General features: G+C 46.9%; 1 protein-coding gene across 1 annotated transcript in view; it reads left to right on the top strand.

The window, feature by feature from the left end:
* Nucleotides 1–21,306, top strand: part of LOC144686219 (contactin-associated protein-like 5) — a 738,881-nt gene that overhangs the window by 555,846 nt on the left and 161,729 nt on the right. Inside the window, exon 20 of the mRNA XM_078551310.1 lies at nt 7,688–7,912. Within this exon, the coding sequence (XP_078407436.1) occupies nt 7,688–7,912 (225 nt within the window). The remainder of the gene's footprint in view (nt 1–7,687; nt 7,913–21,306) is intronic.

Consider the following 21,306-nt stretch of genomic DNA (forward strand, 5'->3'; position numbering starts at 1 on the left):
CTCCAGAGGAGATGAGGCCAGATGGAGATGTGAGAGTGTGTGTGAGAGAGTGAGTGGTGATGTCCCTTGAGCTGTCAGTGAGTGAGATGGCAGTGAATGTGTGAAGGCCTTGTGAGTGTGTGAGTTTAGAGTGATGAGATGGTTGCCTTACCCTGGCGGCACAGATGAGATCATTCATCCATTTTCTCCACTGGTTGGCTGACCTCTTGTGTGCAGCATTGGCACTGACCACCTCTGTCACAGCCTCCCAAGTCGGAGTGGCGAAACTGATGGGCCTCCTGCTGCCAGAGCGGGGGGTAGAGGACATCACGGCAGACCACCACGGCATCCAGAAGGCACCCCAGGGATGCGTCACTGAATCGGGGGGCTGCATTCTTCATGGCTTTTTGGGCCATGCCTTCACTGGAACAGACCTGGGTAGCAAGCATTGAGAAGTGTGCGTGTGGCTCCATTTTAAATATTGCGCCCTGCCTGAGGAAACGGCGAGGTAACTGGAGGCCGCCTACCAGCAAGATGGCGCGTTCCCTGTGGCTGCATAATTAATGAGGTGGGAATGGGATGATACAGTGCAAAAACCCGCCATTGCGGTCGGGATGGTGGGGGGGGGGGGGGTAAAATTACTTTTTTCCCTCTTGCTTCCGCACTTTGTGCAACCCTGTGACGATTCCATCCATTGATTTACTATCAGTAAGAAAAACAGCTGCAAATTAGACAGCAAACATCTGGTTATGGTATTTTTAGGAGGGGACAAGATAGGGAAGAAATAAATTGTGGCAATAATGGTGAAGGGAGACTACACGCATGGAGAAAACAAGAATTGTCAGACAGAGTTAATATAGTTAGCAATCAAAGATAATTAAGGGATTATTACATTAATGGGGTTATGCGATAGAACCCCACTCCCCAACTATGGAAGGCAAATAGAAGACAAAATCTGTAGAAAAAACAGAGAGGTGAAAAGGAATAACAACATTATTGCTCCAGGAGTTATTGTTTACTCACTCATTGGGCAGAGTCTTGTGGAGGCACTGGGGATTTCCGCTGCAGCCAGAAAGCGAGTGAGAGCCTTGCATCACCTGTTTTAGATAAGGCCCACCACATCTTGTAGTACCACTCAGGCACTTAACAGCCCAGAGCCAGGTCTCCCCCCCCCCACCCCGGGATCACTGCCCCCCCACCGCTGGGGGCAGAGGCCCCACCTGCCAATCAGAGTCCAGCAGCTCTTCTGTACTCAGCAGTGCCACTGGGGACGCAGTGGCTGCTGCCAGTACTACAAGCACTCAAGGCCTCGGATCAAGGGCAGACCAATGCACAAGTAAGTGATGACAGGAGCAGGATCTCAATATAGCGGGCGAGGTGCATCAGCAACAAGGGCAGTGGGCTCCACTCTTCCCAGTGACAGGTCCCTTGACCAGGCACTAAGTGCCTTTGAACGAGGGACCCCCTCCCCACCTCCCCAGAAGCCCATGAAGCAAACATGCAAGGGTTTGCTTGTCATGTTCCCCGCATGGCGAGACCTCTGCACGCTGCTGGGTTAATACCAGTGGCGGTGGGGGGAGGTCCTTAAGTGGACATTAATTCCCCACTTAAGGACCTCCATTGGCAGCTAGGTTGGAAGACTGTCCGCAGGCCTTCTTACTGTGGGCATAATCTGGATGGAGGCTGCAGGGCAGCAGGTTCCCCACCTGCCACCCTCTCACTTTATTAAATTCCCGACCCACCACCAAACTGGCCAAGGGGGAGGGCACAATTGATTCGGACAGGGTGAAAAAGAAACGCTATTCCTAAAATGCATGTAGGGCTGCAGGGCTTCTCTCTCAAGCAGCTAGTTTGTGAGCCTTCAAGGGCAGAGGTGCTGTTAGATCTACATACGAGAACAAAAATAGATCGAGTAGATGAATTAAACATCAAGCGTAGTGACCATAATCTGCTCCAAAAATATGCCTGAGCGAATCTCCTGATTAGAAACCTGGGGCGAAATTTTGTTGCAGCGTCGGGGGTCTCGCCTGCTGGCTGGATGGCCGGTGAGATACCCACGCTGTCTCCTTTCGGCAAGGCCCACCGAACCTCAAGCCAATCAGGCAGTGGCGAGGCCAGCAGCGGGCCTTCCCCTGGAATCAAGACCTCAGGGGCGGAATTCTCGCCCACCAAGGACTGCCGACCAATCAGAGGCCGGCTGCTCTTGGGCCCAGTAGCGTCACTGGGGAGGATGTGGTTGCTGCTGGAAGGATAGGCACCAGAGTTCCAGGATCACGTAATGTCTTTTTGGAGGGAGTTTCACGGGGTGACAGTCACTGGGAGAGGGGTATAGGGAGGTTCAGCAGCAAGGCAGGGAGGTGGCTCCCAGCAAGACTTTAAATTGCAGGATTTTATAGCTCTGCCTGCAGCTAGCAACTGTCTGCAGATGCAAGCACTTAAGTTATTTAAATTGTCCAACCTCATAGTTTTGTACATCTTTGCGTGTGATAGGCTAACAGTGTTCCGGTCCTGACTCCTATATGGTAGAATGAGAAAGGTTACCCCATTGAGGGTGAAGTACCAGGGAAAAAAAAATACAAATATATTTATGACGATACTGGATTTATTCAAGAAGTGGCATTGTTCCACCAAAATCACTGCTCCGAATTTGAATAATAAAATAAACAATGCAAATGCGATCTGTTTTATATGAAATTCTCATCAAAACCTACCTGCACAATATTTAAATTCACACTGCATCCTATTCTTTTCATCAACGCATCCTCAGTAAAAAGCTCATGTCACATTAGCAGTTAGTTAAATGTTACATCGCATGAACAAATGCCACAACAATCATCAATTAGCAATTGTATGAATGTTTATTGTTGCTGAAATTATAGTGCCTCTGGCTAATGATGGGACATGACTTCCTAATATTTTCTTTTCAAAACTTCATTTGAACTTTGAAGATAGAAAGAAACAGAGTGCATTTATATCACACGTATCTTTTATCGTTAATTATCATTTTACACACATTGGAGAGGAAGGCATAATGCCTTAAGGTTGCTTTAGGCAATTTTCTTCACAAAACCTCCCTGCATTCATCAGGTCCCAATCCATTTTAACAGTAAAGGCCACATCTGAAGAAATACATTTAAAATGTCTTATCTTATGAGGGAAATTGGATACATGTTCTTGAAAGTGATGTGCACTATAATTTATTTAAATTGCTTTGCCTCCTATCATCCTCCACCATAATTTAAAGATATATATATGGAAACACGTTGTAAATTTGCAGGCATGGAATTGTTGCAGTCAGGATTCCCACTGTCCCTACACAATCTAGTGAAACTTAAAAGCCCGTATGAAATATTTAGTTGGACAAATGCTTTGCCCTTAACTTACAGTTGACAAAAATCTTCTGGTTAAACGATGATGAAAGAATAAAACTTGTGAGATAAATAATGTTGCATAATGTGCAATGCCTATGTAGTTACAACTGCAAACATGTTCCTGTGTGCATGACCCTTCTTCACACAGTAACTTGATATAATTTATGGCAGCTAGTATGCTTCTCTAAGACAACCAGCAAAGAAAAATCCGGATTTCATTTCCAGTATGAAGCCTAGAAGTTATGCTGTTTAAAATAAGCTTAATAAACACAATGCATTTGTATGAACTTATTTTGCCATTTTAACAGAGGTATTACAATATATGGGTTCAGCTCCTGTTAAAATAGGAGAAAAGGTCATTTTGTGCAGATGTCAAATATTCTCACATATTGCGATCAAGCAGTAAAATTTCTAGGCTATGTTACAATGCCATTTCGGGTCTAATCATTATAGTACACACTCAAGGGCTGGCTGCGACCCCCTAACTGGCAAAATGGTAAAGAAAATAGAAACCAGTTCAACTGAGACAAAAACAAGGTCAGAAATCTTTATGGGATAAGTATTCCGAGTTTGCATTTCCAGTGAAATTGGCAATTGATCTGCGGATGAATGGATGAAAAATCTAATGATCCATTGACTACTATATCAGGATCTTCATTATGCACTCCTGGTTTAGTAAAGCTCTATGTTGTGAGCTAAAATTCAGAGACTCTACCACCATTGTCAATAAACTGCTCTAACTTATGCTGCCATTGTGGTGTATTACAATCTTAGATTATTTCAGGGAGTTTTTTTTCAAGATCCGGTGTACTTCCCAATGAAATCCCTGAACTTCGGCTAGAGGGAGTTAGACCCAATGGTACATAAATGGGTTCCCTGAGTCCAACTCAAACCTCAGCTAAAGGAGTGAAACCAGCCAAGGTTATTACCTTATTCCTGATAGACTTATTTACAACTAGTTTTAAGCTAGTTTGTAATTTCCCAGATATTATAAGGGCCAAGGTGGAACTCCACAGTAACTATTCCCCCATCATAAGAGAACAGGAATCAAGTTCATGTTTTTGATGCAGAAGACTAAATGAGACAATTTAAGTTTGAAGTACACACAAATTTATTCTAATAAGACAACATGCTGGTTACATGAAAAGCATAAATCGCAAAACTAGATAAATCCTGAAAAAGAAAAGATTGCTCATCCTTATTTCTGACAGAGAATCTGAAATTTAAACATTGCATGTTACAAATGTAGTATTTTTAAAAGAAAAATAAGCAAGGATATCTATCCAATATTAAAGTAAGATTACCATAATCCCCGGACGTGAGGCTCATTAGGTTTAGAATGGATTTGAAGCCAATTTAAACAGCTTAACGAATCTGCAATTATTCGAGTTTGGGTTGAGATATTTACATCGAATTTTGTGGTTGTAGAATTAATGGTTACATGGAGGGATGTTCATTTGATCAATAATAGACTACCTCTAACTAATATCCCATATTTGATGCAAGGGCCATCTATTATAACGAGAGTGCCCATTCAATTTCTAAGAAATGTTATTTTGAATTCATTTCTCAAAACTGGACCTTAGGTAACAGTCGTGCTGGTCAATTTTGCTTAGTCATGATACAGTGCCTTGCAGATAATAAGACTTGAGGCCAGGTATTCTTTTATCTGATCGCAGTTTTAATTATCAGGGCCAGCATTGTATGCTTAAGTGCTAGTGTAATATTAGGAATCATAGAATACTGTTTTTTAGGTGTGTGTATTAATTATCAATAGCTTCACATTGTGGCGAACCATGGTGTTTTGAAAGCTAGTTTTGATTCCTGTTAAAATATGTCTTACTGTGAGTTTACCGAAAGTAACTTTTAATCTAATAGTGCTGTATTAATCCCATACTATTTGACCCTTATTCCTTCACACTATGGGTGTTGGTGTCAATTATTTTTTTTTAATTCATGCATGGGATGTGGGTGTCTCTGGCTAGGCCAGCATTTGTTGCCCATCCCTAATTGCCCTTGAGAAGGTGGTAGTGAGATGATTCTTGAACCGCTGCAGTCCATGTGGTGTAGGTACACACAGAGTGCTGTTAGGGAGGGAGTTCCAGGATTCTGACCCAGCGAAAGTGAAGCAACAGAGGTATTTCCAAGTCAGGACGGTAAGTGGCTTTGAGGAGAACTTGCAAGTGCTGGTGCTCTGGGCAGGATTTTCCCCGCAGGTTTCAAGATTCTGACATCAGGGTCAAATGGGGATCAGAAGCCTGCACCATTTAGGAAACAGTCACCTGGCTGTGATTCCTCCCAGTTGGTCAATTAATGGCCAGAGCAGGGCAGACGCACCATCCAATCAAAGGCAGCGGGTGGCCTTTAGAAGCTGGAGGGTCAATAGGAAGCCCTCCAGCTCGGAAGAAGCAGCAGGCTGCCTTTTCAGGCAAGTGTAAGAGAGGGCGCACCGAGATGGAAAATTCCAGTCAGCCTTTGGCAATGGGCCTCAATAGACTTTAAACTACCTTAATTGACTACCCAGCGTTTGCGGGTGGGTAACTCTGCTGCCTCCACCCCAGCTTCGGGGAAGTACCCCAGAAGCAGAATGATGCCGGGAAACCAGCATGTCGGCTAGCAATTTTCATGCCCGCCCACTTCTGTACTTGCCTCCATCGGGGGCTAAAAATTCAGTGCTTTGTGCTCATCATTAGTTGATGATTTCTTTATAATGGCTACTTCAGACCCTTATCCGGGAACAGAATATGACAAGCATCAAGACTTCAGGTTGATGGACCTGTTCAGATAAAAACAGACTCCAAAACTGCAATGGGATGCAGATGATCAAACCAAATACGCACAATGAAGCATAAAATAGAAGTTAATTTGAAGTCAGTCATATGTGACTCGATCATGAGAGTTTGAATGATACACTGTAACCTCTCTAGCCCGGAAATCCGAAATCGGAAATCAATAGTTGTCTGGGAATTTTGTTGAGCAGTGAGAAGACTGCAGGAGAATGAGGCAAGTTGAATGACATAGAAAGAGAAGTAAGCTAATTAAGTAGGAATTAAAATTAAAAAATCAAAGCGTTTCACACTTTAAAAAATTCTTTCATGGGATCTGGGCATTGTTCATCCCTAATTGCCCTTGAACTAAACATTTCAGAGGGCAGTTAAGACTCAACCACATTGTTGTGGATCTGGAATCACATGTAGGCCAGACCAGGTTAAGGATTGCAGATTTCCTTCCCTAAAGTACATTAGTGAACCAGAAGGGCCTTTACAACAGTCAGTGATAGTTTCATGGTCACTGAGAGTAGCTTTGTTTTTTCCAGATGTTATTAATTGAATTTAAAATCTTACCACAGCAGCTGGTGGAATTTGAGCTCACGTCCCTGGAGCATTGGCCTGGGCCTCAGGATTACTAGTCTAGTAATTAGATTACTCTGCCACCATCTCCCTCTTTTTGGGAAAGGACATTGTTCCCAGTGTTATTTTGAATGTTTAGTAAATAATCATTACCTTCCCCAGGCTGGGGCTGTTGGTATTGATAATTCTAGGTCTCCTGGAATCACCTGTTCCCTCAACATCATCGGCATCATTTTAGTACGTGCAGTACTTTGGAAAAATGGAAGATACTGTATTTGGATAAATAAACAATTTTTATTCATGCTTTATAATGTTTTGATACAGTTTTATGTCTTAGGTACATATATATATATATATATATATAATACATATATCTCCATTCACATACTTGTGGTTAGGCATTCCACTGTCTTTCTATAATCCAGAAAATACCATAATCCAGAAAAAACTTGGTTCCAAGCATATTCCGGACTGGAGATCTTACAGTGTATTTTACCATCTGGTCAATAGGTGTTACAGTCTCAACTTTTATTTCATGTGCATTTTACCTGTATTCATGGTAAAGAATTGACTTTTGTCCTTTCATCTGCCACGTCCTCGAAGGCAAGAGAGAATGCTGCCTTCAAGTGTTGAACTGTGTACACTTACCATATATGCTGTTATAGATCAGTTCTCTTAATGAGGAATATTCCTCCTTTAAAAATGCTTAAGTTTGAAACACCTTCAACATTGCTTAAAAGACACACAAATTCAAGTAAGATCAAATATTTCCTTGCCTACTGTATGCAAGGCCATACAGCACTAATTGAATACAAAGTACACCTTGTTTTTGTGATCGATCGGCAAGTAGATAGATCATCATTGTACAAAAGCAATTTGTTTCTTTTTCTTGTTCCAGTATTTGGTATATTGTCAAGTAGATTGGTATTAAGCTAGAATATATTTGACCTCACAATATATGATTTTATTTTTTTTTATTGTTTTCAGAGATTTCTGCCCTCTTTGATCCTGGAACATCACTGATATACACCTTAGAGAAATCTTCCACCATTGTCAGCAATTTAAGTGACCCTTCATCTGCTGCGTCCTCAGATGTCACTCTCTTAAGGGAGAATATTGCATTCAGTTTTCGAACTACACATACACCATCTATGCTTCTTTATATCAGTTCTCTTAATGAGGAATATTTGGCTGTGACTCTGTCAAAAAATGGTAAGCCCGACACGCTTATAATGAATAGTTACAAATAACATAGTAATCTATTTCAAATGCTTATCTCCCTTTATGTTGCTGAGTACCTAGTACCGAAAGTTAGCAAATAATGCATCTTTTAAGAGGCAAATGACTGGAAAATCTGATGGGACACATTGACTACTGTGCCAGAATTTCGCAATAGTGCGGATGAATTTCACCATTATGTGTCAAAAAGGCAATAACCTTTTTATTCATTTTCTCACGCAGTTTTTCCTAGTATTTGGCATCTCCCATTTAATGAGCCCGAGGGAAACATTTGACATGTTTTCCCAGTGCTCCAGGTAGTTATGCTCTCGAAGCGACTCACATTGATGTGATTTTCTTAAATTTTAAAATTTGATTTTAATCTGCATAAGTTTTCATTTAACTTTTAGAGATTTGCTTCCATATTTTATCATTGTTTTGCTTGTATTGTATTTCCATCAATAAAATTTTATCTCGTAACCAGCAGATGTTTCTCTCGAAGCCTCTGGAGAATGCGTTCTCCGTAAACATTGTGATCCATTGCTCGCTACTTCAACCCTTGTAACTCAATCTTCTGTATGTACAATGACTGTACTCTCCAAGTAGTCTAAGGTCTCATTTGCTTACTTTCCTGTTGGAGACTGTGTGCAAGGTTTCAAAGCTTTTTTATCTAACATGACTAAATCAGGTCAATATTTTGGACTTAACTGTCTGAGACGCTGAAGGTTATCTTCTCTTGACAACTTTATTTCTGACCCTCTATCATTTCATTCCAACTCTGCCACCATTACTGTTCAAATAGCTTCTCCTTCTTTCGCCACAAAGGTAAGTTTTCGAATCTCAGGCCCCTTCATTATTTTGACAAGAACCGCTATATTCCTGAACCTTACTTTGATTGACGGTAAGACTTGTATGCTTGACATTTAAATGCCAGCATCAATGACATTGTAAATTTGTTCATAGCAACAACAGCAACTTGCACTTAAATAGCATCTTTAACGTAGTAAGAATGTCCCAAGGTGCTTTGCTGGCATTGAACAGTATCTGGATCAGAAACGAAAACAGAAAATGCTGGAAACACTCAGCAGGTCTAACAGCATCTGTGGAGAGAAAGACAGAGTTAACATTTCGAGTCCATGGGCAGAATTTTCTGCTTGATGTGCAGGGGGCGGGCCCTGCGTGTAAAATGATGCGCGGTGACGTTGGGCGAGCGTCCCGATGTCATCGCGCACCATTGCGATATTTCGCTTTCAATGTGCGCCCGCCATTAATTAACAGGCTAGTTAAGGCCCTTAAGTGGTCAATCGATGGCAATTTTCAGGCGCCCCTTCGATCTTCGGGTCGGCGCACGGGCGCAATGGGCAGGCGGGTAAGAGACTATTTAATGAAACTCATCCACAGGCGGGATAAAAGGGCTCAGTGGGGGTGTCAATCTGCTCTGTGAAGTATTTATTGCAGAAAATGTTTTAAACTTGCCTGTGTGATCTGTAGCGGTTCAGAACAATTTCCAGCATCTTTCTGTGTACTTTAAACTTTCAGGTCAGCACTCTGCAGTCAGTAATATTTATCGGGCCTGCAGCTTTCCGGAGGCCTCCCCTTAGCCTGGGTATGGGTTCTGACATGTCCACTGGAGGCAGCTCCTCTGAGGAGGAAGGCAGGGCTAGAATAAGGAGGAGGCCAGGAGTGCACATTCAGCCTCCAGGGGAGCAACTTTTGGGAGGTCAGGCGCAGGGGTGCAGGGCCAAGAGGTAGTCCAAGGTGGAAGGGGCCTCAGAAGACACCACTATCCTACTGCCAGGGTATACAGGCGGTGAAGCAGCTACCTCAATATGACTGAGGTGCAGTGCTGAAGGAGGCTCCGACTGTCAAAGGAGACAGTTAACTACATCTGTCAGATGATTGGCCCTGAGATCTCTCCTAACTGTGTGGGCGGACACCCCGTGCCAGTGGCTCTGAAGGTCACAGTTGCCCTCAAATTCTATGCCTCTGGTTCCTTCTAGGGCTCGGTGGGTGATCTTTGCGGTGTCTCCCAATCAGCTGTCCACTCTTGTGTCAAGCAGGTTACAGATCCTCTGTTCAGACGTGCATTGATCTTCATCCACTTCTGCTGTGACTAGGCAAGTCAGACACAGCGAGCCAGAGGCTTCGGGGCCATTGCTGGCTTCCCCCACGTCCAGGGTGCAATAGACTGTACACATGTGGCCATCAAGGCACCAGCAGGTGAGCCCGGTGCCTTCATCAACAGGAAGGGCTTCCACTCCATGAACGTGCAGATAGTGTGTGATCACAGGATGCAGATTCTGCAAGTCTGTGCAAGGTACCCAGGCAGCTCCCACAACGCCTACATCCTCAGACACTCCCAGGTGCCAGGGCTCTGTAGTGCTCCAGCCCGGCTTGATGGATAGCTGCTGGGTGACAAGGACTATCCCCTCAGAAGGTGGCTCATAACGCCTCTCTGCCATCCAATATCTGAAGCTGAGCAGCGGTACAATAGGAGCCACGCCTCCACAAGGGCTGTGGTGGAGAGAGCCATTGGTCTTCTCAAGATGTGCTTCCGATGCCTGGACCGCTCAGGGGCGCACTCCAGTAGCCCCCAGATTGTGTCTCGGTGATAGTGGTTGCATGCTGCACTCTCCACAATCTTGCGCTGGAAAGGGGAGACGCAGTGGACGATGAAGACGCCGACGCAGTGAATGCGGCTGCACACGATGAGTTCAGCAGTGATTCTGAGGATGAGGAAGCACAGGGGAATGCTGAGGTGCTAAACACTAACCCGGGACTACACCAAGGAGGCAGGGACACCCGGGAGGCTTTAATCCAATGAACCTTCAGCTAGTTCAACACAAATGGACCAGCCTTGCCTGGCACTTCCATACTCGGCCCTAAGTGTTAAATCTGCCAGGTCATCAGCTGCAACTAAGGGCTTTGGACATAAACTTCAACATCGAAACAAACACTCATGACATTTATCTTAAACGTACAAATGCAGAACAAAGAAGCTACCCTCAGCCATGGTATCACATCTGGTTTTTATTTTAACCATCAGAAGTTCTCACAAATCCAAAACAAAACGTTAATCAAACAGAAAAAAATTATAAGTACCTAATCTTGGGCCAACACAAAAGCACCAGTGAGAAACCTGTGGTGTGCCTAAGGCGCCTTATGTTTCCGAATGCTATGTCTTGGTGCTGCCCCATTGTTCGGAGTGGCTTGTGAGCCAGCCTGCTGACTCTGCTGTCCTGTCGGCCTCGATGACCTTGGCGGTCGTCCTCTGGCCTGTGGAGCCTGTGCTGGGCCCGCCTGGGAAGGAGCTGCCAGTTCCACAGCTGGCATCTCCCCGGTTGTCACAGTCTCACCCGATGAAGTGGTCACTGGGAGAGGGGCGGAGCAGCTGGTGCCCTCATCCGGAGCGCCCTGAGAGGAGCCCACAGAGACGACAGGCAGCTGCTGCACCGACGTGAGGTCACCCCGGGCCTCCCTGCTCACCATGGATGGATGGGCAACGAGCTGGGAAGCTTGAAGCCCACACCACCTCCCACATTGGCAATGACCAGCTGTGGCCACTGGCGCTGTGAGGGCTTGCAGGTCCCAGCGTAGCCCCAGGAGGACCTGATTGTTCTCCTGGAGGTGCCTGTCCATGAGAGTTGCCACTCTCTCCATGAAGGAGGCGTGACGCTCAGTCATGAAGCTCATTGCATCAGTGATGCTCCACATGGACTCCTCCACCACGGACACCAAGTGAAGCACAGCCTCATGTATCACTCCCAGATGCTCCCGCACACCCGGCCGCATTTCCTGCAGCTGCTGCGTCGCGGACGACTCCAGAGGCACATCATCATGCCCCGACTGAGCATGTGCCTGGTCCCCTGCAGTCCTCCAACTGCTGGCGCCATCGGCACTCTCTGTCTCTGCCAGCTCCTCCAGCGATTGTGAAGTGCCCTCACCGCTGTGCCCCGGGACACTAGCCGATGTTGCAATGCCCACCGAGGTGCTAGTATCTGCGCTGGTGCCTGCCTCGCAGAAATGGTGTGACGCAGGAGAGACTTGAGGGCCCTCAGGTGTGAGAGGGGGCATCTGCAATTCCTCCTGGCGGCCATGCTCTGATGATGCTGAAATGAACAACAAGGACAGTGGATCAGTTAGTGTGCACACTGTGACACACTTCATCCCTTTCCCCATGGCTCATTTTGCGCTTAACCTTCCAGAATCTATGGACATGAATATTGGTGGGGTGGTAAATAGTGAGGAGGATACCCTTACATTGCAGGCGGATACAGACGGGCTGGTCCGATGGCCTAAGGAATGCCAAATGGAATGTTGGGCAGAATTTTGCCCTCGGATGGCGTGAGGTCTCCACCGGCTCGGCGGCGGGCAGACAGCCAACCCCCGCCACCGAAATGGGGCCCGCCGCCATTTTGAGTGGGTGGGCCAATTAAGGCCTGCCCAGCGGCCTGCCCGACAGGAAGCGTTATGCGGGTGGGGGGAGGGATTCCCCATTTGTCAAAGTGCGCTCTTTCCCTTGAGGCAAAGTCCTGTCTCAGGGAGTTTCGTGACAGGTAAGTAAAGTGTAAAAATAGATAAATATTGAAATTATTAACATGTCTCCCTCATGTGACAATGTCACAAGAGATGGGACATGTTAATAATAAACACATAAAATTTATTAAATGTTTAAAAAACGGACATGAAACTTCATCCCGCCAGTGGATGAAGTTTCATGAATAATCTGGAGCCCGCTGGGGCTCCTGGCCTGTCCACCAGCCTTAAGGTTGGACGGGCAGGTCTTTAATTACTTTAGCTAGCCTGTCAATGGTCTCAATTGGCCATTGACAGGTCGGCGGGTGGACAGCTGATTTCGCTGTCCGCCCGCCTTCCTAAAAATTTAAAGGGACCGGGATGACGTTGGGGATTCCGCCTGACGTTATCCCGCGTTATTTTCCCTTCGGCGAGCGGGCCCCACCCCCAAATCACCGAGAGGAAAATCCTGCCCATTATGTGGATAAGTGTAAGGTGATGTTCTTGGCCAGGTCAAAAAAGATACGGGAATACACGATGAATGGTAGGACCGTGGAAAGTAAGGACGATCAGAGGGACCTTGCTGTGCATGTCGACAGGCCCATTAAGGTAGCGGGACAGGTACATAAGTTGTTTAAGAGGGTAAATGCCATACTTGCCTTTATTAGCCAAGGATTAGAATATAGGAACAGGGAGATGATGTTCCAAGTGCAGAAAATGCTGCCTGGGCCACAGCTATAGCTCTGCGTGGAGTTCTGAAATGCGCTTCCTGGGAGGGATATGATTGGAGTGGAGAGAGTGCAGAGGTCGTTGACCAGGATGCTGGCTGGTCTGGAGAGTTTGACTTATGAGGAGACATGACATAGACTGGGGTTATTTCCCTTGGAGCAGAGGAGATTGAGGGGTGACATCATTGAGGTTTTTAAAATTATGAGGGGCATAGGTAGGGTAGACAGAAAGGAACTTTTCCCCTTGGCGGAGGGATCAGTAACCAGGTGACAAATGTTTAAGGTAAGGGGCATGAGGTTGACAGGTGATGTGATGAGCAACGTTTGAACACAGAGGTTGTTGGGAATGTGGGACGCGCTGCCTGAAAGGATGGTGGACGCAGAAACCCTCCTAATGTGTCATAAGTATTTGGATGTGCAGTTGTGATGCCATGGCATACAAGGCCATGGGCATAGTGCTGGGAAATGGGATTAGGAGACTTAGGAAGGTGTTTGACGTGTGCATCCTCGAAGGGCCGAAGGACCTTTTTCTATGATCCACACCTCTGACTCTATCACTCTGTGACCGAGCAATGTTGCAACAATAACAAATTAAACAATCATCAGTGCTATGGATGTTGGGAGGACATTGCGGATCTCACTGTTGGCCTCAAATACCTGGCCGTTCCACCCCAGCCTCACCGACACCAGTTGACCTGGGCGCCTGGCGCCTCTCAAGCTCCAGGGCCTCCTGTTTGAAGAGGCTTAATATCATCAGGTGAGCCTGGCCACCTCCAGTCCCCGAACACTCTGACGCATTATGAGCATTCTTCTCCTGAAAAACATAAAAGACAATTCATTGTGGCAAATTGCACATGGACTCAGCACACGCACGCCGCACCCCAACCACAGTGGCCCATATCAGGCCTCCAGTGCCTCCTCTCCCCGCTACTGCTGATCAGTCACACAAAGATAGTACGCCTGCTCCCAACCCCCCCAACGGCCACCTTGGACACATTCTGCGTACATCACTTGAGGAATCACATGGTATTTGCTCCCATAGCAAGGAGGTGCAACTATGTGCAGCATTGAGGGCAGCAGATGGCTCTTGGCCATGACACCTTGAGGCTCCCCTTCCACAATCTCATCACCCTGAATAGGACATGTATTGGAGTTCTGAGTATGCGCCGAGCTGCATCTCTTGCAGGTTGCCCCCAGACTAGTTACATGCGACTAAGAGCAACACATGGTGCGGGGCAGAACTCATCTCCTCATGAACCACTCAGGCTGATCTAAGCATGGGCACTATCTGCTTGCCCACCCAGCGTACGAGAAATGCCCAACATGATTCAATGCAGTCACGACAGTGAGACTTGGGTGAGGGGGGCCTCAAAGGTTAAGGCTACCTGCTGGGTTAAATGCCCAATGCCAACATGGTCCTCACCCTTCCAGAGTGCAACAAATCATTGAAGCGCCTACAGCACTGGATCCAGGTGCTCCGCACCACATCACGGGTGCTCACCACCTCCGCCACCGCCTCCCAGGCACATTTGGTCATGTAGGGGGGCCTCTTCCTCCCATCCTGGGGGACCAACACCTCCCGCCTTGCAGCTACCTCCTCGAGGAGGGCAGCAAGGCAGTCATCAGAAAAACGAGGGGCGCATGGGCCCCCCCTCTGGCCTATCCTGCAGCCTGGCCTGCTCCTGTGGCAGTCCCTGCAGCTTGCCCTGCTCCTGGTGCAGACCCTGCAGCCTGCCCTGCTCCTGGGGCAGACCCTGCAGCCTGGCCTGCTCCTGTACCAGACCCTGCAGCCTGGCCTGCTCCTGTGACAGACCCTGCAGCCTGGCCCTGCTCCTGTACCAGACCCTGCAGCCTGGCCTGCTCCTGGGGCAGACCCTGCAGCCTGGCCTGCTCCTGGGGCAGACCCTGCAGCCTGGCCCTGCTCCTGTACCAGACCCTGCAGCCTGGCCTGCTCCTGGGGCAGACCCTGCAGCCTGGCCCTGCTCCTGTACCAGACCCTGCAGCCTGGCCTGCTCCGGTGACAGACCCTGCAGCGTTCCCTGCTCAGCTATCCCCCTGCAGTGTGACCTGGAAGCGGCCATTGTGAGCAGCCTACAGGAGGCTGCCAGGCCTTCCTTTAAACAGACTGCCGGGTCACCATTGGACCAAGGGTCTGTGCACACCCGCCATAGCCCACACACTCCCGCTATTCATGGGAGTCAGCAAATCTGCTGGGTGGGCCTTAATTGGCCCGCCCGCACAAAATGGAGGCGCGGAACCGATCACGGACGCTGATCAAGTTCACAGTTGCTCCAACTCCGCCCGCCCAACAGGCAGAAAATTCTGCTCCATGTGACTCTTCTTCAGAGCATAAAAGCATTTTGCTTTTATCTTAGTATCTGAATCAGATCTGACCCAAGAAATCACTATTGTGCCCTTATTTTCTTGTGCATCACAAAGTGGGCATTTGGAAATGTGAATACAAGAAAAGGAAGAAGGAATTACATTGCACTTTTCATGACCACAGCAAGCTCCCACAAACAGCAACGTGATAATGACTAGGTAATCGATTTTTGTGATTTTGATTAAGGGATAAATATTGACCAGGACACTGGGGATAATTAACTCCCCTGCCCATCTTTGAAAATAGTACCACCTTTTACCTCCAATCAAGCAGGGTTCGGTTTGATGTCTCACCTGAAAGACAGCATCTCAAACAGTACAGCACTCTTTCAGTAATACACTGGTTTGTCAGCAGATATTTCTGTGCACAAGCTCTGGAGTGAGGCTTTTTTTTTCATTCATTCATGGGATGTGGGCATTGCTGGCTAGGCCAGTATTTATTGCCCATCCCTAATTGCCTTTGACAAAGGTCCATGCAGTACATGCGGTGCAGGAACACCCACAGTGCTTTAGTGAGGGAGTTCCAGGATTTTGCCCCAGCAGCAGTGAAGGGATGGTGATATATTTCCAAGTCAGGAGGGTATGTAGCTTGGAGGGTGTTGTGTTCCTTCTCTGTTGGGTCACTTTGATCAGCAAACACGGCTGCACACCTATCTACTGGTAAACAAGATACTGCAGACATAGCGACCAATGTAAGATGAAGCACATGCTGTTTATTAACACAAGTAACAGCACTAACACAATGTGTGCTTCTCAAACCAGGCTCTATTCTAAACTACATATTAACATTGTAGCCCACGCTACACGGCAATTGGGCAATGAAATCACATGGTCAATCTGCTCACATTTTCTTAAAGGTGTATTGCACCTCAGATTACCACAGAGGGGAACTTCCAGGTGGTGGTGTTCCCATGTGTCTCTTGCCATTGTCCTTCTAGATGGTAGAGGTCATAGTTTGGAAAGTGCTGTCTGAGGAGTCACGAGGATCTTGAACCCCGGGAGCATTGAGACTCAGAGGCACAAGTGCTACAAGCTTAACCATGGTTGACAAAAGTGAATTCTGAATTTCTACTGTAGAATCATAAAGATTTGAATCATGCACAATTAATATTTGGATAAAACTCCCATCAAGGCAAGACATGCTTATTTGTTGAAAGACATTTTACATTGTCACTAGCAACAGTAAATAATCCCTGCCACAGGAAAAAATTGCAGTTTGACAATGGCAAGAGTCACAATGTGCTTTGGTTTTAACTCAGTTGCTTTAAGAGAATGTTTGCTGAGCATCCAAAAGGAACACAAACGAACAGGACCAAAATCGGACCTGCGATTTTGCCAGAGGCAGCCTCCTGATCAGAGGGCAAGCAGCTCACAACCTCAGCTGCCCCAGTGGGAATGGTGGGCAGTGGTGCGGAACGCGTGAAAGAACCCAATTGGCCTTGGTACCTTGGGGGGAGGTATATAAAAAATTAAAATTCACAGGCTGAGCGTGAAAGGCCCCACAGGAGCTGGGGTAAAACCGTCTGAGGGAAATGTTTGGGATGCTGAGGCGTCCTTTCCTTCATGCTCCCCACCCCCCAGTGGACCATGCAGGCTCAGACGGAAAGCGGGCAGCACCATAAAATGCGCCCCCCCCCACCCCCAGTTTGCACCTTCAGCGCTTGAATTTGCTGCCAGCCGCCATGGGGCTGGTAGCCTTACCCGCGCACAGCCTGCCGCTGGGAATCTTTGCCAACCACCAGCCTGCACTGGGGAGCCATCCCGACGCGGCCTCCCATTATCTTCCCAGCCTGCCACCTCAGGGCTGGGAAAATCTCGCTCAGAGTTTCAGGCCGATGACCATTCAGCAGAATCGGCTTCATTATCCTATTTTCTATTTCGATAACAGTGGAAGCTTAAGCTTAAGCTTGGAGAGTGGTAATTTATTATAAAGGGACGCTTCAGTACACAATATTCTTTAGTTGCCTTATATTTACACAGTGAGCTATAATTTTGGTTAATTACAAGCTAGCTAGGTTCAGAGTGAACAAAATGCTGGAGGACATTCCAGGTGATAAATATTTAAAGACCACAGCTATCATAGGGAGTAATCAACATGGCTTTAGAGTTGACAGGCCGTGCTTTCAAATCTACTGGAATTCTTTGTGGAGATAATTAAGCTAGTTCAGGTATGTAATTCAGTAGATGCAGTTCACTTGCATCTTCAACAAAGCTCCTCATGCAAGACCAGCAGGGGGAAGTTAAGTTTCATTGACGAGATAACGTCCTGCTGATATGGATTCAGGATTTGTTTAGCAGTTGAAGACAGAAGGTATTGATCAATGCCGAGTGTTCTGCCCAGGAGAAAAGCATTCCTAATGTTCAAAACCCTTTTGAAAGCGGGGAAACGTATAGGATTTAACTGTTGGGCTGTGGACTACGCTTGTTGACTGCGCCATCCCGTTAGCGGTTGGGCGGGGTGGGGGGGGCAGGGGGCGGGGGGGCAGGGGGGCGGGGGTGGTGCTGTCCTTATTAACATCCTGCTGACGAACTGTGGGCGTGAAGCAGGCACCCAGCCCAGCACAATGTCATGCGCGTCCGGGGAGGGGCCACAATTGCAGGAAGGAGTATTGGAGGGGGGAGGAGTGAGAGTCCGGACAGGAGCCTTCCTACCTCAGGTCCTCATGGCCCCACAATGATAAGTCAAAGCATATTGACGGGGACCTCTCCCGCTGCAGCTTACACCCCTCGTCCCATTTAATGAAAACTGGGTGGCACATGCCCAGCGGTCACTCTACCCAAGACCACAATCGGGGTCCTATCATGGGACTCCAGCTTGTGTACCGAAAGAGTGCACCGCCTCACAAACGGACAGGCATTCTGGTTACCCAGAGGAAGGTCCCTTGCAGCACGGCGACAGTCGGAACATCGGAGGAATGTGAAAGCAAAACGCTGCAGGTGCTGCGAATCTGAAATAAAAACAAAACCCAAAAAAAAAACAATGCTGGAAACACTCAGCAGGTCAGGCAGCATCAGTGGAGAGAGAGACAGAGTTCACGGGTGAGATTTTACAGCCCCGTCCCTCCCCCCCGCCGCCGCCGCCGGGTTGGTGGGGGGGGTCATCCGGTCCCGCCGAAAGTCAGCGGACCTTCGGCTGGCACCGCCGCATCGCCCGCAGAGGGTCCCGCCCACGGCAAGGCCGGAAAATCCCGGCCGACGTTTTTTAGGTCGAGGTGACCTTTCGCCAGAGCTGGGTTTTGCCCCGAGACGCGGGCTGGCAGCAGATGTGCACGATCTCCAACAACAACCCGTTCGGACATTCGGCACCCAGCGTAACACTTCCCAACCAGCTAAGCAGCCAGCTTCCTTTTCCAGATACTCCAGGGTGAATTTATCAGTCCGTGCACAGGTTTCACATCTGCTGCGTTGACTGTGTGTTGATACCACGAGAGCCTCCAGGGCTGGACTCATTATAATTCTCCCCAATGTACTCCACATGGAAGCAGCATCTGCCATTGGATTCTCGCTGGCGGCGGAGTAGGATTCCCTACGCTGCATCTTAAAGGGGAGCTGCAACATTTGTTCGTTGTTGCAAATGTTAAAAATCACTTCAATCCTTTTAGAACGGTGGTGGCTGCAACATCGTGTGCACTAAAATTTAAAGATGCTTGAGTGGGAGCTTTGTTTGTCATAAGTACAGAAAACAGTGACACTTCAATCAGAAAGAGCCATGGGTTTCAAGATCGACCTCCAGGGACTGGAGCATAAAATCCGAGGTGCACATTTCAGTGAGGTACCGAGGGTGTACATCACTGTCAGTAGTACAGTCTTTCAGATCATAAAACAATCTGCCCCATCAGACATGCATTAAAGATGCTACACCATTAATTGAAGATAAGCAGGGGAGACTTCCTGAGAGCTTGGCCAACAATTATTTCTCAAATAACACCATCAGAACAGATTGTTTGGCCTATTATCATGTTTCATGTTGTGGGATTTAGCTGTGCTTAAATTGGCTGCTGTGTTTCCCTATATAACACCAGTGAGTATACTGTGAAGTGCTTAGGGACACTCTAAGGATGTAAAAGGTGCTATAAGTTCATTCTTACTTAAACTCCTGGGTCATGCTATCAGCTAGTTAGATATTGAGCACTTAACGCACAGATGCAGGAATGATGAGCCCCAGTGTACCTAAGAGACTATCTGTAATTTTGCATAATATTTTAAGGAGGCAAAGGCATGGGATCTACAGTAATTTAGATCCAACAGCTGCCTGTGTAGATATGGGTACAGGCGCTTATTGATGTTTTGGATGGGATGGGCAGCTATGAGAAGCCAGGAGGCTATTTGAGCCAGACCTTTATGGAGAGAAATTGGGAAGCACTTCTTCACACAAAGTTTGTAACTCTGTTCTGCAAATAGCGGTCGATGTTAGATCAATTGTAGATTTTTGTTAGCCAAAGGTATTATGGGATATGGAGTTAGATTGCAGATAAGCCATGATGTCACTGAATGGCAGAACAAGTTTGAGATGCGAAATGGTCTACTCCCATTCCTATAAACGTTCCTCTGCATGCAGGCAGGTCCTTTGATTCCTCCTGCTCTTAATGATTATCTTCAGCTGCTCATGACTTGCTGCATGGACAAACTGTGTAGCAGTGATGTGGGATACTTTCGTTAGGCTATACTGGAACAGGCGAGTGGAATTTTGTTGGTGTTTATGTGGAGAAAAACATTGGCGCAGACTTGATAAGCCAAAAAAAAACTTTTCTGTGCTGTAACATTATGACCTAAGTGCAGCCCCCTGTCTCATAAGGTTACTTCTGGATCCCAGTGAATGCATTCTATAATAATCCCTTGGCTGAAGTCACCTCATTGTACTCCTGCACTATCTGATGTCTGCAACGGCTGAGGGGTATCATGAACCATGGCTCCACAGGGCAGCATAGTCACTTGAGATCTTCAACGTGTCCCTCTGTTTGAAATATTGGATGCACTTTAGAATACCTTAAGATAAAACAGATTATGACTGATGTTGGGACCCAAGCATTGACCTGCATTATTCGACCCTGATGGTCACAGTTGAGCTGGACATTGATTAAAGGTCCTCCTTGTGGTTCATAAATGTGTACAGATTGTGGCCAGGCGTTATAAATTGTGCACTCTGAGTAATCTTGTCATTTAGAACAAATGTGAAGCCTTCGAATGCCGGTGTGAGCTGTCCACGGGCAATGTGAAAATAATTCGCTGTTGCAAACAGTGCTGTAATAAATCTGAAGCTCTTATGGACTGCGCAATCAAATATTCAAAGCTGGCTCTATGTTGGCAACAGTTACAATGTTTATTTAAGCATAAGTGGGATTTAATATATCACAACAACCAAGCAGCTGTTTACAAAGTGCAATTGAGAATGAGATGACATGTCATTTTCTTTTGGATAGAAGACACTAAAAGGTTGTTTCCACTGATTGGCAAATCTTGAATACAGGGGGGCAGAATCTCAGAGTAAGGAGCTGATTATTTTGGATTGAGATGAAGGTCTCTCAGGGATATGGGGAGAGAGAGCGGGAAAGTGGAGTTGAACTGGAGATCGGCCATGACTGTATTGAAAGGCAGAGCGGGCTCGACAGGACACATGGTCTCCCCCTGCTCCTATTTCAAATGTTCTTTTTGTTTTTCTCTGTGCTTGTTTTCCCTTTACATGTTTGATAACACGACCCAGGACCTTGAGAAAAACAGGCGTCCCATCTATAAGTAAAATCTAGGGTGGAATTAATGCCAGAA

Source organism: Cetorhinus maximus, chromosome 11 (assembly GCF_964194155.1).
Source record: "Cetorhinus maximus chromosome 11, sCetMax3.hap1.1, whole genome shotgun sequence".
NCBI lineage: Eukaryota > Metazoa > Chordata > Chondrichthyes > Lamniformes > Cetorhinidae > Cetorhinus > Cetorhinus maximus.